The sequence below is a fragment of the Castanea sativa genome, chromosome 1 (genome assembly GCF_040712315.1).
Source record: "Castanea sativa cultivar Marrone di Chiusa Pesio chromosome 1, ASM4071231v1".
Classification (NCBI taxonomy): domain Eukaryota; kingdom Viridiplantae; phylum Streptophyta; class Magnoliopsida; order Fagales; family Fagaceae; genus Castanea; species Castanea sativa.
Genome location: NC_134013.1, coordinates 34666376 through 34684434, shown reverse-complemented (window position 1 = coordinate 34684434; position 18059 = coordinate 34666376). Strand labels below are relative to the sequence as shown.

Sequence of the window (18059 nt, the reverse complement as noted above, 5' to 3'; positions counted from 1 at the left end):
TGAAAGTTAGATGGTCAATTTTAGATTTTTACCTAATGAGAGAACCTAAGTTCACCCTAGCAAATATTGGATATGGCTCAAATCCTGTTGTAGGATTACAATAAAGCAGCACATAGAATTTCTTTGCCCATGTCCAGCAGTAGCTGATTGTCTTTGGAGGTCAAAAGAATCAGTCCAATATTGCACATGTTTTATCTAATTGATTAGATTATTCTGTATTGGTGCTACTATGGCTATTCATGCCTGTAATAGTTTCGCCTATACTTTCTGTTGTCCGGCCTGTATCTCTTTTTCAATTATAAATTTTATTTCTTTTATCGAAAAATAACAATAATTAAATAAAAGAAGAAAGTCTCTTGATCGTTGCAAATTATTTTAATGTAACACTATGTTAAATAGGCTTTTGACATTGACAAGTTAATCAAATAAGATTATGTGTTGGATTTTTCATCCAATCCATAACCATAGGATTTCAGCGGAACTCTACAGGAAGGCATATAAGCAGGGGGTTTGCGGATGCTTGTCTCCATAGTGTCACCGTTCTTTACAATAAAGACCGTGTCCATGCCCCAACTCATGTGTCGATCTAAATGACAGTGCCAAAACCATACACCTGCCAAAAATCATTCGATCTTAGCACTTATGGCATATAAATGAACCAGAAGGTAATATTATAATAATAATAATAATAATAATAATAATAATAATTATTATTATTATTTGAGAAGGTAATATTATTTAGGTTCAGTTTTATTGTATTTTTTTTTAATTAGGGTCCGTTTGGATACAGTTGAAAACTGAAAATACTGTAGCGAAATAATTTTTAAATGTGTGAATAATACCGTGAGACTCATTTTTAATAAAAAAATTGCTGAAAAGTGAGATTTGTAAGTCTCGTAAACAGTGCACGGGATCCATTAGTGTGCACTGTTCACACAAAAAAGTCAACAATCATGGCTCCAAAAAAAGAAAAAAAGAAAAAGGTAAACGTTGGACGTGGGAAGGGCAAATCGTGCTTCTTAAAAACACTTAATATTAAGGATATTACAAATTTTACTACATAAATCTTACAAACTAACATATCAATTTTTAATATACAAATAAAAACCCATTAATAAATTTATTTAATAATAATAATAATAATAATAATAATAATAATAATAATAATAATAATAATAGTAGTAGATGAAGCTGAGAGAAACTTAAATTAAAATTTCAAATTAGAGTTTTAATTTTGCGCTATATGTACTAAATTATTTATCCATAAAGAGTTTTATTTCTTAATTTTAGAATCAAATGTGAGATCACAGTATAAATATTCATCCAAGTGAATTATTAAGTACAAAAACCAAAGATTCGAAATGAATCATAAAAAAAAAGTGCTTCACAATAATTAAAAAAATGGACAATTTACATTTAATACCTAATGATATCCTTACAATTTTTTTTAAAGAGTTAACAAAATATAAAAATGACTATCAATAGTATTTAAATTATATATATATGAATTATATTATGCATCTTATTGTATATTTTTAAGTATATCCATATATATTAAATTACAAATTAGTATATTAATAACATGATACTAGTCAAATCTATTATCAGGTTAGTTTGTAAATTTTTTTAATTATAAAATTGATAAAAAATTTAATATATTTTATAAATGTTATTATGTACCTAGACCATGTTTGGTTATTTTTTTTTTAGAAGGTCGGATACTTGATCGGGGACTTCAAGGACATAATCTAGATGTTATTTGAGCTAACACTTCTAACCATAACATATAGTCATATACATATTAATCCCACATCCATGTTATATATATTTTTTATTAGGTAAATAATGGGGAGGTAAAGATTGGGTTTGAACAACATACATGAAGCATTATAAAATATATCATCACTATTCTAGACTATCACTTTCACTTTCACCCGATCCCCTACCCATGCTTACAATCTTTAAAATGGATGCAATTGCTTTATAAAAGGAAAAAAATACCTAAGAAAACAAGAAGTCAAGAACAACTAATTAAGGGAAGAGAAGAACGCACCAGGATTATTTGCCACAAATCTAATGGCAACCCATCCATTCTTAGGAATTCCAAAGGTAGTCACCTCAGGAGGATCAACCAAATTATAATGTTTTGGGTCAATTTCATTATTGAAATTTCCAAAACCTGTACCAACCACATAGAAGCTATATCCATGCATATGCATTGGATGATTTACAGAGCCTGTTAACACGTTAGTCCCTTGGAAAACTATCTCGACTGCCTCATTGTAATTCAACACCTTCACCTTAGTCCCTTGGACTGTTAATTCAATGCTATCTGGAAATTCATCACCGGTAAAGTTATAGTATGAAGGTGGTTGGTCGGGAAAATCTGTGGTGTAAATTCCACTAATATTCCTGCACAAGAAATCTCAACTTGATCATATTTTTCAAACATACAGGCATATATGGTTGTAGGGTATACCTTTATCATAATATAAATCTAAGTATTTCCATATATCCTATAAATTAAGATATGTTTGTTTAATGTCCGCGTGGACATAAATCAGAGGAGGCCACTTAAGGTCTTGTGAGCAAGATAATGGTTGGCTTATAGGAGTAACTAATTGTCATTCCTTTTAAACTGTGAACTTTGAACAATTTTGGTTGAGAAAAAATTGCAAAACTCTCTTTTCCATAAAGTATTTGAGCTGGAAACCTACTTGACATATGTAATTTTATAGCAAGGGATTTTTTTAGTTGATATAACTACATTAAGTACAATGTTAAAACTTAAAAGTGAATATAAAACATGATAGTAAATCATTCTGCATAAAGTTTTATTAAAATTAAGCAATGACCAAGGATACTCTACAAGAAACCCATGTAATAAACTTCTTTTGTGGTCATTTTAGCAAAAGCCAACACTTCTTTCAACTTTTGTACTGTGAGGGGCAAGTCCCTTGCTAGGCTATTTAGGGAACTGCCCAAGGTTTCTAAGTAGAAAAAGACACCATAATTGTTCTAATATAGCTCACAAGTTGATGATAGTTCACAAAAATATTCAAATCCTTATCTAACATGATTTATTCTAATATTAATGGTTTAGGTTTATTTTACCAACTACAATTTCTAAAAGAAGATTTTCAACTACCCAAAAAAAAAAAAAAAATTCGAGCATATGTACTAAATTAATATATTCTGCATGTAAAACTTAAACACAAATATATTTAGTCATTTTATATCTTAAAAATTAGGAAAAAATTAATTGAAAAATATAAAAAGAAAACTATACATCTTATTTAATTGATTCTTAAATATCAGAAAATATTTTATTTAAAGTTGTCATCTCATATCTCAATTTATACCCAACCTACCCTTTTTAAAATCATTTAAGAAAAAAGAAATGAACTACAAAGTCTACAATTCTCAAGGAGAAAAGGGTAAAAGTATGCAAATGCATACCTTGTCTTTTCCAACAATCAAACAATTAAAAAAAAGAGAGGGAAGAAATAACAAAACCTGTAGTAGGCCTGTAGCACATCAGTACTTGGGTTGACCCAACTTATGTTATTCAAGCTTGTCCCTAATATCTCATCGTCAACTCCTCCAGAACAAGTTGGACAGAAGATTGTATTCATGGAAACTGTTACATACATTATGGTAGTTATGTTCAAGGGAACGTTTACGGGGTATTCATAGCTAGCTAAGCTCCTAATGCGATTAGTGAAGTTTAAGGCAGCAATGTAATCCAGGTAAAAAGGAAGTGTAGTTGGAAAGGAAGGAGATGATGGGAAACTATAGTTGTTTTCATATTGGAGAATCGCAGTTGCATTGACATGATCAAATGCTGTAACAGAGGCGTCTTCGCTTGAGTATTGTCTAGCAGCCATATAATAGCGACCGAGAGACTGGTTTGTTGTGATTAAGACATCCATTGTTTGTCCTGGGCTTATCATTATGTAACTTGTAGCTAAAGGTTTAACATAACGTCCATCCATCCCAACAACTGTGAGATTATGTTGAGCTACCGCAAAAAACAATTCTGCATTCATGACAGCATTGATTATACGAAGAAGGTAGGTCTTGTTGTAGTCTACTGTCCAATGGTATGTTGTTTCTGCAAATATTAACATCATTGTTAAATATGCCACTTTACTTTTAAAAAAAGTTTAAAGACAATTTTTTACCAAAATTTGTTGAAATGATCAACTTTGAGTGACAAGAAAAAAAGAAAGTGTTAGGTATGTAAATGAAATTGCCCACCACTTACAATTAATTACTCAAGTAAATTGTGGTAAAAATAATTGTGAACCTAGAAGAAATGTGAACTTAAAGTTTGTGACATACTCTTGGAGCAGGCACAAAAATCTCCCGGTTCACCATTTATGGTATAAGGATCGGAATGTGGCAAATCACTACCAGCTTCAAGGGCTTCATCTACCTCTTCCTTTAAATTTCCCTTGTACCAGGCCGCTGTATATTCAATAGACTGAGTCAGATGTAAGGTAGAATTAATAATTACTTTTTTTTTTCCCGGTGTTTGAACTATAGATTTCTTTGGTCACTTGTATTTCTCCGATCTGCTCAAATCGATCTGTTGGCGAAGGAAATAAATAAGAAAAAAAGAAAGAAAAAAGATCCCACTTTTGTCTCCAACTTGACCATTCATGATTCATGCCACAATCTCCGAGATAGGATTTTACTTTAGAACCAAAAATAGAAAATATTGGATATATATATATATATATATATATATAAAATAAACATTTGATATAAGTTCACTTTATCCCACAATAAAATGAACTTATATATCTATAATCTATAATTTACAATATATATAAAATAAAAATTATTTAACTATTTCGTAATATTTAGTCTTTTTAATATATATATATATATATATATATATATATATATATATATATATATATATCAAATTGATTTGAAATTTAATTCTATAAAATTTTCCATTAAAATCTTATCAAGTAATTTTTGTAATGGTAGACTAAATAATTTTATATACAAATACAGTACAATAAATATGTCTTAATAATTATTAAATTTTATATTTAGACAAAAATAAAAGAGAAAAAAAATTATATTTTAAAAAATTTATGTATTGCACACGGTTATTGACTAATGTAATCTAGTTATCAAAAGATGGTCTTTGACCTGTTGTCTATTGAGTATTGACACGATGGAACGGGGCTGGAAATTGAATCACGACAAGATTAATGATGGAGATTTTATTTTCTTGATTCTACTCAGTATATAGTCGACCAAAGGAAAAAAAAAAAAAATAGTAAGTAAGAGCAATTGTGCAATGTATTTAGTCTTTCTATAGAAAATTAATTTTTAACTTTGCTCACTATATGGGGATTAGGCGTTGAGATTCTCGTAAATCCTGGCCTTCACTGGTTCATGTATCTAATTATTACCATCGGTAATAATTAGATACATGAACCGGCATAGGCGAATCAAATTGTGATTCATATGCGGAGCCATATTTGTGTCAACAAAGTTAAATTTATTTATTTTTTCTTTTGGCTAAGGAAAAAGTAATTTGAATATTAGACATTTTTATTGAAAATATTAAAATACCAAAAAGTATCAGTTAAATTATAAGACAGTTTTAGATCTTGATAATAGTAAATCTAGTAATAACAAAAGTTAAAGTTGTTTTAAGAATTTATTCTTGATTTTTTTTTACAAAAGCTATTTAGAAAAAGTCCGTTCCATAAATATTTTATAAAAAGGACTTTTTTGGAATGGTCCTTTAAGAACGATTATCTTTTCCTAGAGTCTCTCTCTCTCTCTCTCTATATATATATAAGAAAGGAAATGTGCAATAATTATTAGTAATTATGATTTTGATGCATATATATAGAAACTGAACTAAACAATAAATTAGTACTTCATGATTTTAAATTGCTAATTTGATTTAAATACCATGATAGTTTCTTTTTCTTTTCAGAAGCAAGCAACCTTTAAAACACAACATATGCGTAAAAATTAATATATTTTTTTGATAGTAACAATTCATAGTAAGAAAGTTAATATTGAAAAGAAAAATATATGCAATCTAATTTTTATATCTTGAACAAGCAACATGATAAAAAGAAGATTTGAAAAAAAAAATTATGACATAGAAAATCAATGGATTGGTTAAAAAATTTAACAAAAAGGAGAAACGAGATTGAGACCAAATTTATTGTGTTAATAATATCTGAAAAAAGTACCAAAAATATTTCTTATTTTCTTTCATTTTTCTTTGTGATTTATATAACAATATACGGTATTTCGGGCATTATTTATTAGACTATTAGTGTTTCTTTCATTTCTTAAGGGTCACATGAATTTAACCGCCCCAATACTTTATTTTTTATTTTATTTTTATTTCTACTCTAGCCTAATTTAAGTGTATATATGTGTGAAGCTCTTTTCTGGAGATTTAAACTCCGGCCCTTGCCCCCTATACCCCACAAGCACTTATACTTGTGGAGTGACTACTGCACCAAGGGTGCGTGGTGGTAACGGTCCCAATACTTGATACAAGTAAGTTTAATTAAAAAAAAATGATTAAAAATTTAGTTGAAAAAATAATCATTATGTCATTATATAAACAAGATTATAGGAACAAAAAATTACATGGGATCATCTCACACTTAGAAAAACAAATAACTAATAAAGAAGTACCAATTTTTCTCATTTATACTATTAATAATAGGATTTCTTGTTTGGGTAATTTCATCATTTTGCGTACTAAAATATTTTCACATAAATTCTTAAACTCTCTAAACTACTCCTATCTTTTAGTTGAATAATTTTAAATTTAAAAATATAAACTAGTTAAAAGAGTAATTTACTATTTTAAAAAAAAGTTCCTAAGTTTTAAGTTTTTAAACTCTTTTATTAACTCCCTTACTCTCCAATCTTTGTGCTAAAACCCTTTTCCCTCTCCCTTGTGTGTGTGTGTCTTTGTTTTTAAAAAAAAAAAAAAAACTTTTTTTTATCAACTCTCGTGTAGAGAAAGATTCTAATAATTAAGATACTATCTCTATCTCACTTTTAAACGTTATTTCACTAAATCCAAAATAAAAAATAAAAAAAGAGCCTTATTACTTTACACTTGTGATGTCTGATGAGTCTAGTATTCTTATAAGATGACTTTTGGAAGGGTGATTACAGTCAAAAGTTATGTACTATTGAAAGACTGAAATACACTCTCAGGGTGTGTTTGGATACCGTTTATTTTGCTAAAAAAATGAAAAATGAAAACTGAAAATACCGTAGCAAAATAATTTTTAAATGTGTGAATAGTGCCGTGAGACCAATTTTTTATGAAAGTTTTGTTGAAAAAAGAAGTTTGTGAATCCTGTGAACAGTGCATGAGACCCACTGAAAAAATATAAACGCTCTTCTCAAAAAAAAGAAAAAAAAAGAAAAGGAAAACGTGGCCGCTGTCCAAACACATACTCAAATACAGTTATCTAACAAATTTAAACGGTTTTATATTAATAAATTTAATTATTTAATCATTATTCAAATAAAAAATTAATATAAATTTCAGCTAGTTTGAGGAGAATTAGTATCCGTTTGGATAAGAATTATATTAGGCTGCGTTTTGCGATCCTGCGTTTTTTTTTTTTTTTTTTTTGCTGTGGGGGACAAATGGGTCAGTGCGCGTACTGTACACACACTGTTCACGCACTATGCGTGCACTGCTCACACAATTTTTCAGCAATTTTTTATTAAAATTGGGTCTTGCAGTACTATTCACACATTTAAAAATTATTTTACTACAGTATTTTCAGTTTTTAATTTTTAACAATAAATTTTATCCAAATAGTCCCTTAATTTATTAGCTTTTCCCGCCCAAATCTAATGAGAGTATCTCAAAAAATAGAGAAGTTCCTCGTGAAAAGCGCCAATAGAATATAATAATAAAAACATTAAAGAAAGAAAACAAAAAGTGCACCGTGATTCACTCCGCATGTATATAGTCATTTATAAATCTGATCCTACTAAAAAAAATATGACACTGTTAAATAGACACTTTCACACATGTCTATACACACACGAAATGCAATTGAAATGGTCCGCTGAAAACGCAATTTTAAATGGGCACATAGGTTTTAGTGGGAAATTAGTGTATACTCCTGGAGTACCATAAATGCGTATTTCTTCCTCTTACATGAATGGTGAATCCTACTAATTAAATTTATAATGGAACTCACCATTCATGTAAGAGGAGAATACGCATTTATGGTACTTCGGGAGTACCTAATAATTTTCCGATTTTAGTTTTAAAAAATATACATTCTCCAATTGCATGTGATAGGCATTGGTAAGAACTATTAAAAACTGACATGAAGTTGGCACATGCAATAAATTGGAAGTGAAAAATGGGTCGTCTTGATCAAGACGAATGATTACGTTCTAAAAAATTATTTTCAATAATTAAAATTAAACCCTTATTGTCAATTTTTACGTTCTTACCCAGCACATTGATCTCTTCTCCATCTGCTTTGGGAAAAGAATAGGTGGATCCAATAGCAGGCAAAATGACAATAGCACCATGAACTGTGGCTCGTGTCCAATCATTATGAGCATGCCACCAAAGGGTTCCTTCTTCATCAGAAAATAAAACCTTGTATGTGAAATTTGTACCAGGTTAAATGGGACATTGTGTGATATATTCTGGACCATCAAACCATGGATTTCTTGGTTGTTTTACACCATGCCTATAATAATGATCACAATATTATTATTCAAAATAAAATGTCATTCTAGTGAGCCACACTAAAGTGCCAGGATATGCAATAAATTAACAGTGTGTAAGAGTCTAAGAGAATACCAGTGAATAGTAACTCCATAATGTCCTTGATTGTGGACATTAACATAAACGGTGTCTCCTTTGTGAACCTTAATTTCCGGCCCTGGGAAACTGTCGTTCACAACTAGCATGCTCTTTGTAATACACAGCCCTGTAAAGTTTTTCTCCCTAAGCTACAAACGAAGAGAGAATATATAAGCAGACAATAAGCTGCTGATCTTTGATCAAAATTTATATATATATGGGCTATGAAGCACGGGTGCAGATGCGGGTGCAGGACTCGGCAATTTTCGAAAAAGGTGGGTGCGGGTGCGGCGGGACTCGGTGATTAAAAAATTATTAAAAATATTTTTATTTATATTTTTAATATATTACTAAGCATACTTTTTCACATTATATAAACATAGACCAAATTTAAGAGCAATAGTAGATAATAACTAAAACATGATGTTCATAAATTAAATATAACCCACAAGATTGAAACTAAAACATTCCATGATGTTCAGAAATTATAATACAACTCATAAGTTTGAAACTAAAACTAAATAAAAGACAATCAAACACCAACATCTTCATCATCAAGATCAATAGATTCACTTCGAACTTCACTTTGAACTTCACTTTCACTAGTAGTAGCACTAGTGCTAGCATTCCCAATAAATATGGCCTCCCACTCTGGCTCATCAAGAGTAAGGGTTGCACTCTCAAGAATTCCAACTCCTTCATGTATGTCGCTCTCATTCCAAGAGTCTCCTCCAATATCCCACACCTTTGTTGCTGTATGTATGTACTCCTCATTGCGCCTTGACAAGAGTCGAAGATTAGAATGCACATATACCAAATCATCAGCACGTGCAGGAGCCATTTTGTTTCTTTTTAAGGAATGAATGAATTTGTATGTGCTCCAATTCCTCTCAGCACATGAGAATGAACAAGGTTGTCCAAGAAGTTTAAGGGCAAGGGTTTGAAGAGCTGGAAATGCGGTGCCATGGTATTGCCACCAAACCAAAGGTTGTAAGACCCACCTATCTGTCAAGGCAGCTGGTGAAGGAAACCTCCCTCTTGAAAATGCTGCAAACTCAAACTTCACCACACTTAATTCATCCCATCTTCAAAGTATCGATCTAAACACTTGCTCCTTTCCATAGAAATTTCATAATCTCGATGTGGAGCGATGCATTTTGGATTCTTCGAAAGCCATTCAATGGAGTAATACCTAGAGTTAAAGATTAAAAAACAAATATAAATGAAAGGTGTGTTTTACTAGAAGGGGGAAATAAAGAAAATAGAAAATAAATGTACTTACTTAGGATTTAAGGAATGAGCCAAGCAATGTAGTGATGTACAGTTTTTAGTCCATCGATCAATGAGTATATCATACACCACACTCCAAAATGAGCAATGCTGATCATCTTCCAAGTCTTCGTGCTGATATATTACTGCTTTCACCTTCTCTATCATTGAATCCCACATCTCATACATAAGATGAAGACAAGGCTTATCTGTGTCGGCTATTCGTAGCATATCATAAATAGGTGCTGTGAATTCAAGGATATAATCAATATTATCCCACCAAAGATCACTTAGAATCAGATCTTTCACTTTTTGAGCTTTTCCAACATAATCCTCCCTATAAGAAGCCCATTGGTCACTAATAGCCATGGCTTGAAGACATCTTTTTATCAACTTCAACCTTTTTAGCATTACAACAATCGAAGCAAATCTAGTATCAGCAACTTGGAGTAGTTTTAATGGAAAAAGTTCATTAAACATTGCCAACCTCATTGAATGGTTCATGATAAAAACATGTATGAAGGATGCATCATCACCAATACGTGTAATCCAACTATATTCCTCATATGTAACTTCATTCTTTTCAGTGTTTTTTGCTACACAAATATTCTTTAAAGCTAGATTGAGAGTGTGGACAACACAGGGTGTCCAAAATATTTTAGGATACTCACCTTCAATAAGAGATCCAGCAGCCTTCATCACACTAGCATTATCAATGATGACTTGGACAACTTTCTCATGTCCAATCTCTTTTATGGCATCCTTCAACACCCCAGCAATATAATGTTTGTCTTTGAATTCACCCGACTCATCAATTGCCTTTATAAACACTAGACCCCCATCTGATACAACCATAATATTAATAAGAGGCCTCCTTTGTGGATCAGATCATCCATCAGAAACTATACTTACACCATTTTCAAGCCAAAAGTCCTTAATTGGTTTCAAAAGTCCTTCAACATGAGCTCTTTCTTTTTGCAAAAGTGTTGTTCTCAAAGCATTGTATCTAGGAGGAACATAAACCAGAATGCTATGAGTAGCAGCATATGCATAGGAATTACGATAATATGGGTTCCTTGCAAAGTTAAACGGAAGCCCACCGGTGTAAAACATCTTAGCAATTCTACTATCCAACTCATGTCTAGCATTATTCTGGTATGCTTTCTCCAAAGTATTATTCACAGCCACCTTCCTCCTCTTACCATCAATCGGATTTGTACTATCACTCCTTTCATGTCTCTGAAATTGGGAAATAGGTATAGGCCCACAGCCTGGGGGAGGTGGGGGTAAGGGAATTTGACTTCTCCGTTCTCTCTCTAACTTATCATTTTTAACTTGATCATGCATTTGCTGCATTTCCAGCCTATGACTTGGTGTCACCTTAGGGCACGGTTTAATTCCTTTATTAGGAATTTTTAATAAATGAGCCTTAACCCTAGAATAAGATCCCATATAAACTACACCACAATAATTACACTTAAAGTATGTGTTTCCCCCTGATTTAACAGATGCACCAGTTGGTTTTTCTACTTTAGGTACTTACTGCGAAAGAGAAGATTCATCATTTGGCACTTCTTGATTAGACGAAGGTGAAGTTTCAGTGCTAGTAACTTCGTCCATTGCAAATTCAATAGATTCAATTTAACCTACAAATAATAACTATTAACTAAATAAATTAATAATAAATCAAACCAAGTTCAAAAATCACAGAATCACAAATAATAAGTTAATAACTATTAACTAAATAAATTAATAATAAATCAAACCAAGTTCACAGATTCACAAATAATAACTATTAACTAAATAAAACTAAGAATCTGAGTTGAGAATGCTTTGAGAAATTCACAAGTTCACAGATTCACAAGTTCACAGATTCACAAACTAAGATTCACAAATCACATTCACAAATTCACAAATCACAAATCACAAATCAAACTAAGATTGAAAGCTTTATTAATATCAATACCTGAGTTGAGAATGCGTGAGAGAGAGTTGAGAATGCTTAAGAGAGATTGAAAGAATGAAGACTTGGATTTTCGGCACTGCCACAGGGGAGACGGAGAGAGTGAAGGTAGAGAGTGAAGGCAGAGATGGAGGGCAGAGATGGAGGGCAGAGCACACCGCAGAGAGGCAGAGAGCATAGAGACAGCAGAGGGGCAGAAAGCATGGCGTGAGACGGTGTCGGTGAGAGCTGAAGTTTTTTTGGTTTGATGAAGTGAGAATGAAGTGGGCTGAAGTAGGGTTAGATATTAAGTTCATACGGTGCGTTTCGCACCTTTTTTTTTTTTTTTTTGAATTTCGGCCTGAATCGGCCGTTTCGGTCTGAACCGGAAATTTCGGCAGTTTTGCCGGTATCGCCCGATACGACCCGATTCGGTGCGATTCAGCCTGAATCGCGCCGAGTCGAAGCCGCGTTGGCACGAGGCGGCTGGAAAAAGGATGGATACACGTGGCAGACGCGGCCGGACGCCGCACCGACGTGCGAGTAGCGGCGTCCCTCACGCGTCGCCGTGTCCCGCTGCGTTGGACGCGGGTGCGGCACCTCCGGTGCCGCGTCCGTGCATCCCAGTATATGGAGAAAGAAATTGCAAGATAGGTGAAGCAACGACGGTTCTCAAACCCAATTTCATAAATCTAAAAACATTCACAGATCGAATAGGCAAGGAAAGTAGTGGTAAGTACTTACAACGAAGTCATAGAAATGGACATCGCCTTGAACCATGCAAAATAAGTGTACAAAAAGAATCAGAATACCCAGAAACTCTAACATCGCGTAATTGTTCTTGGAATTCATTTTCTTTCCCTTTAAAGAATACTTTCTTTGCTAACAATACCTACTTATATTGTCTACCCCTTGTCCTTTGTGTTCTATATATGTACAAATTAAATAAAGAATCTCGAAATTCTTCTTCGAGAGTCCTTACCTAACAGTCCTCTATCAAATTTTTTTTTTTTTGAGAAACAGTCCTCTATCAATTAACCATCCAAGTTCCCATAGTTACCGGACGTTCTTTTTTAAACAATAAAAACATTCATGGAATTGTTGAAGGTTAGTAGAGCATTGTAAAATTAATATTCAGCAATAATAATCATAGATGGGGCGCACGTGAACTACTTTCGAGTCTCTAAATTACATCAATATTAATTATAGATTGTAGAATAATGAAACTATACATAGCGGCTTGCGTGTGAGTGTATTCCCTTATCTCATCTCCCTTCCTATATATATATATGTGTGTGTGTGTGTGTGTGTGTCTAAAAAAAAAGATACTTAGTATTGTTGAGTTGTCCCACATTGATAAGGTGATATATTGAGAAGGGGTTTATCACTTGCTTCGCGACACTAACTGCCGCATGCAGTTTTGGTGTTGGTGTGTGAGTGTATTCCCTTATCTCATCTCCCTTCCTCTATATATATGTGTGTGTGTTTGTTTCTCAAAAAAAAAAAAAAAAAACAGTATATCATGCTCCCATTAAACAAGTTATATGATTTAATATAATATTATATTATTAATAGTATTTTGAGTAGAAATTAATTTCCTTAATAAATAAAAAATTTTCGCCTATTTTTCTAATTTAAATTTACAATCACTAAGGTGGTAGATTAAAAAAAAAAAAAAAAGTAATGTCAAAGGTGGTAGATTATAAATAAAAAATAAAAAATAACAAAGTGATGTCAATGATAGGTTTAGATGAGAATCCAAATTAACTTGATAATTTTTTTAAAACAATAGTTTGACAATTTAATAGTTATAAAATTTTTATGAAAAATATTGTATATATAAAATTACGTAAGAAATAAATTTTTGAACCACATAATATTATTTTACTATCATATTTAATATTATAATCTTTTTTATTACCGTTGTCAGTTCATTTAGACCCATGTACACTCAGATTGTTTAACCTAATTAATTAACCAAGTTGATACTTAGGTTTATTATTCAGATATAGGTTAAACACATACAACCATATCACTAAGTGTGGAAAAGTAAAGTAGAAAAACCAATTAAATCGTCTAGTTTCAAGGTAAAAAACTTGGGAAGGATTTAACCTAAACTACCCTCAAGGTAACAAATTCACTATGATAGAATGAAAGTTTTACAATAGATTTTTCCCTTGTTAGGTTCTAAAAATTTAGATTTAAATATTTAAATTTATGTTTGTATTGTGTTGGCAAACCGAGAACAACATGTCTAGTCTAGGTTTTTAGGCAATGCTTAAAAGTGGCTGTCTCAAGGTTCAAGTCTAGTTGATTGCAGAAAAAGAGAGTGTGGTTCTGCATTGCCCAACCGATCGAGAATTAGGCTCGAGTGATCAAAAATCACAGCTCTAGTTTTTTCTGCAAAATTTAAAACAGGCCTAAGCACACGAAAACGTTTAGGGTTTCATCTAACCTTCTCCACATATGAAAGGGAAATCCTAGCCACGTTTTGAAGACTTTTGGAAGATTTGTGTATTAGTCTTTGTGAGATATGACAGGTTTTGTACTTTTTAATTACACAAGAATCTACCGGAGCTAAAACTACAATCAAGGTTTGGTAGAACATAGTTGCTGCATCAAGATCATTACTGAAGGTGATCTGAAACCTTTGAGTGGGATCTCAAAGTCACAAGCAAGGTGGCTTGTGTTCGTGTAAATCTAATAAGAGAAGGAGTCTGTGGATTCGGAGCTTGCACGTGGTCGTATTAGTAAGTTACTACATGAGATAGCAATAGATTTAGGGTTAAATCTGATTGTAAAAACCTCAATTCTCTTATAGTGGATTTACTTTATCTTAAGGATAGCTAGGTTAAATCCTCCCCAAGTTTTTACCTTGAAACGATTAGTTTCATTAGTTTTCCTAGGTCATCATATCGTGGTGTTATTTACATTTCCGCATCTTTGCATGATATAATTTATTTGTGTTTAACCTAGATCTGGATAATTAATCTAAGTAATCACTTGGTTAATATATTAGGTCAAACAATCTTCTTTAAGGGGTCTAAACAAACAAACAAGTGGTATCAGAGTGGGTTAACTCTAGTTTTTAGGTTTCTGAACCTAGAGTTGATCCTTGACCCTTACTGTCATAGAACACGGTCACTCTCTTGTGATCACCCCACACTTTGATGGAAATAACTATGCTTACTAGAAGGTTAGGATGAAAGCCTTTTTGAAATTCATTGATGAGAGAGTGTGGTTGTCTGTTAAGAATGGTTGGGAAAGACCAACCATTGCTATTGGTGAATGGACTACTGCCCAAAAGGAAGCAACAAGCTTTAATAGTAAGGCTATGAATGTGATATTCAATGCTGTTTCCATGGAAGAATTTAAGAGGATTTCAAATGTGGAGATTGCTTACACTACTTGGAATATCTTGCAAACAGTGCATGAAGGCACAAAGGGAGTAAAAATCAATAAATTGCACCAGTTGACCTCTAGATTTGAAAGTATTAGAATGTCTGATGATGAATCTTTTGATGTGATAGGGCAAAAATGAATTGACCCCTTACAATTAATTAATTAATTACCCAAGTTAATTAATTAGATCAAATTTCATGCAATAGCGTGGCAACACAAACAAATCACCAAATTATCTAAATGTAGCGGAAAATAAATTTGACACGTGTGATTTGTTTACGAATGGGGAAAACCACCAAGACAAAACCCCACCGGGTGATTTTAAGGTCACCATTCCCAAGAATTCACTATTATTTAACATAAGTGGTTAAAGTATAAGGAATCTTACCAAACCCTTTGGCCTATCTCAAAATACCAATCTACAGTTGAACCTTTACCCCAATACCCAATTGGACTTGTATTGTAGCGGCAATCTTTCCGTTCAATGCACGAATCTCAGTACGTGACTAACCAATGATAGATAGATCCCAGTACGTGACTAACTCCTTTGCACAAATCTCAATACGTGACTAATTCCACAACAACCCTTTGATTGATGTAGTTTATTTGCAACAGCTTCACATAGAAACACCAATAAGATCTTCATTGATGGTGTGAGAGACTTTGCTTGGTTACAAAACCCAAAGGCGTATAAGAAACGCAGTAAGAACTCTTTCTTCTGTAAGAGGAGGCTAGGGTTTCAAAAAGAAAACCTTATGAAGCTCTCTAGGGTTAGGTTTTTCTTTTTCCACCTCCTTGTTTAAATAGGAGCTCAATGGGTTCTCCTTTTCCAAATAGGCATACACAAACCTTGGGCTTTCCTAGTTCAATAAGGATTATACAAACCCAGAAACAAATAGAGTCTTTTAGAATAAAAACGTTGCTGGCTATAGTCTGAATCCCATAATCTCGATAGATCAGGACATGTGTCGAGCTTTAATGAATCTCGACAGATCGAGCTTCTGTCGAGGAGGTATCGAGACCTATTGATTGCACTTTTCTTGAGCAGTTCTTGAGTAATCTTCATGTTTTCAATGTGACCACTTGTAATGATCATCTTGAATCTACTTAGATATACCCAAATATAAGTAAAGTGCATTTTGTCAAGGGATATGCCAATTACATAAAAATATGTCCCTTACAATCTCTCATTTTGGCAATCTATCACAAAACCACAAGAGTACATTGAATATCTTAGAATACATTCTACTTAAGATTACAGAATAAATAAGCCTAGCCTAAGAGATCTGAACCTTGGAAGTTGTTGCAAGAAGAAGGTTCAGAATCTTAACTTGGCTTTAACTTGTCTTTCCTAAAAGGCATTAAACAAAACACATCAAGGTATCATGTGGAAAATAATGACAAGTTAAATAAACAAGAATCACGTGTATAAAGTGAGAAAAGAAACAACACATGTGAGATAAAGAGTGAAACATATACATCATCATCAAATATAGAAACAACATATGATGTGTAAATGGTCACAAAACTAAAAGATACACAACACAAAATATATATCAATATCAAAGTGTATTAGACTAACACTCCCCCTAAGTTAGTTACATCAAAAAATTTCTTCCCTTAATATGAAGTTCTCCCCCTAAGTCTATTGCTCCCCCTGAGGAATGACATTCAATTCTCAAAATTCTCCCCTTTTTTGACACGATTGTTAAAGGACATAAAATGCCAAAAAACTTGACTGGAGACAGATAGAAAACTGACATAGAGGGAATGAGGAGAACAAGAAATCATAGACCTACAAGAAAAAGAAAAACAAGATGCTATGGATACAAAGGAAAAAAAAATGCAAAACAAAGGAAAATGAAATGCATGCAAGGGTATCTTTATCAATCGAGGAGGTGTCAAGAATTTATCGAGAAGAAGCCAGCCTTGATGGATCGAGAATCTGTCGAGGTTGTGTTGAGCAGACAGAGAGTACAAGGTTTTGGCTCGATGGATTGACCTATTTGTTTAGAAGCTATTGGGGCAAACCCAAAAATCTCGATAGAAGAGGTATTTGTTGAGATTCTGTCGAGAAGCTATCGAGGATGCAGAAAAGAGGTTTTTCAAGGGGTGAAAAACACATAAGATGAGAAAGCAACAAGATGGCTACTTAAACAAGCATCCAAGGAACATATTAAACACTCAAACCACACCTTAACTCAAGATGCAAAGCATTCCTAGATCCACAAACATACTAAACAAGTCCAATCAATTTTATATTCCAAAAACAAGTTAAGACAATTTAGCAAGTTTATATTAACACACATATCCCTTGTGATGGCCAAAGTATATTGTACCTGCACATGTATCAAGAATAGCAAGGAGTATGCGTGTTGTGTGTGAAAACATAACAAGTGTTCACAAGTTTCTCATATTATGATGATTTGAGATATGAGAACATCTAATACACTCATACACAATCATAACTGTTTGATGGGGACTATCACCTTCGTGGTACATTCTATAACTCTCACATCTCCTAGAAACACGCTTACAATCATATTAAAACCATTTTAATCTTTTTGCTTTTATTTTTTCATTGCAATT

At 32.6% G+C, this 18059-nt stretch overlaps 1 protein-coding gene and 1 pseudogene across 1 annotated transcript; one reads left to right on the top strand and one right to left on the bottom strand.

Annotated features, from left to right (window-relative positions):
* Nucleotides 1-431: 431 nt before the first annotated feature.
* LOC142625679 (laccase-15-like) lies at nt 432-12920 on the bottom strand (annotated as a pseudogene).
* Nucleotides 12921-15270: 2350 nt separating this feature from the next.
* LOC142625671 (uncharacterized) lies at nt 15271-15609 on the top strand. The gene has a single exon (XM_075799351.1). The coding sequence runs from the start codon at nt 15271-15273 to the stop codon at nt 15607-15609; it is 339 nt and encodes a 112-aa protein (XP_075655466.1).
* Nucleotides 15610-18059: the final 2450 nt, after the last annotated feature.